The sequence below is a fragment of the Entamoeba nuttalli genome, assembly GCF_000257125.1.
Source record: "Entamoeba nuttalli P19 unplaced genomic scaffold asmbl_5164, whole genome shotgun sequence".
Taxonomy (NCBI): Eukaryota; Evosea; order Mastigamoebida; family Endamoebidae; genus Entamoeba; species Entamoeba nuttalli.
The window spans coordinates 1-1,467 of record NW_008577282.1 but is presented as its reverse complement, the minus strand read 5'-3'; the positions used below and the strand labels follow the sequence as shown (position 1 = coordinate 1,467).

Sequence of the window (1,467 nt, the reverse complement as noted above, 5' to 3'; positions counted from 1 at the left end):
AATCAATAATTTAGAGATTAGAAAGAACTAGGAAAACAAGTAATTGTCTACTCACCATAACGCTTTTGTAGAAAAGGATAAATTATAAATAATAGTTTAAGAAACTAAAAAGAATAGTACTAATTGTGAACAACTCACAGACCGATCACTATTTTTAGAGAAAAAGAAATTATAAATCTATATAAGAAAAGCTAATAGCGAATAGTTCAGGAGAGAAAATCAAGAGAAAAGATCTAATGATTAACAATCATCTCAACACTGTCAAATGACCAAGATTGCATCTGCATTTAATTATAAGATCTATCGATTATCTGACCAAAAGATTATTGATGTGGATTATACTAGATTATTACCTGAGAAAATCCTTACAAAAATGTCAAAAATAGAGTTTAGGTGTTATTTGAAAGAAGTTAAGAAAAGAGAGATGCCATTATCACAACAAGAAATCCTTTTAATTAAAAAAATTGATAAGAGAATCAGAAATAAAGAAACAGTAAGAAAGTCAAAGAAAAGATTTAAAGAAGATTTTGTTTTTGAAAAAGAACAATATGAAATTCTCTATCATAAATACCAAGAAGTTAAACAGAAAAATTTAGAAATTATTAAATTGTTAGAACAATGTGGTCATTCAAATGATGCTGTTTGTCAACTAAAAGATCAAATGAATAATCTTAACCATAATTTTGTTCAATTTGAAATCTAGTTTATTATTTCTTTCTAATATACTCAATACAGAACATCTCTCTTAAAGAAAACTTATTAGAGAAAAAGACAAGAAAGAAAAAGCAGCAATAAAATTGAATATATTTATTTCTTCCTTGACATGCTCCTCTGTTAATAACAGTTTCTAATTCTTTGAATTAAAGATACTTTTTTAATCATTTTTGTTATCTTTTGTTTAGTACATCATCTTTTCTTCATTTTTGATTTGAAAAAAGAAAAAATATTGTTAATCATCACAGAATTTGATACATTTATTTGTGAGTCCAATTCTTGTGAACAATCCACTTAATATGTTTTTTAATAATTTTGTCTAACTTCATACAGTAAAGATGTTTCATGACGTTGTTCTATTCTATATATTATTTTTTATTTCATGAATCAATAATCAAAATAAACATTACTTTAAGATATAAAGATTTTCACAAAAAGAAAAATAATAAACTAATTTGTTTAGTCTTTTTATTCATTTCATTATTTAAATGAATCAAATGTTGTAACTTCATTTAATTGATATTTTAGTATTTTGATAATAATAAATATTAGAAATTGATTAATTCAATACTGTCTAGTGTTTTTTCAAAACTGAACAATATCAAACTGAATATATATAATTTGAAAATATAATTTATACCTTCCTTTTAATTCTACTCTTTGTGACAAATAGATATTAATTCAAATATACACTACATTATATCTTAATTGTTTTTAATCTTTCAAATTATTACAAGGGAAGTGTCAATAATT

The 1,467-nt window shown here is 23.0% G+C and overlaps 1 protein-coding gene across 1 annotated transcript; it reads left to right on the top strand.

Moving 5' to 3' along the window:
* Positions 1-373: 373 nt before the first annotated feature.
* On the top strand, positions 374-703 carry ENU1_121980 (hypothetical protein; the record flags this gene model as incomplete). The annotated part of the gene is made up of 1 exon (XM_008859838.1): positions 374-703. The coding sequence occupies one exon, from the start codon at positions 374-376 to the stop codon at positions 701-703; it is 330 nt and encodes a 109-aa protein (XP_008858060.1).
* Between the last annotated feature and the right edge of the window lie 764 nt (positions 704-1,467).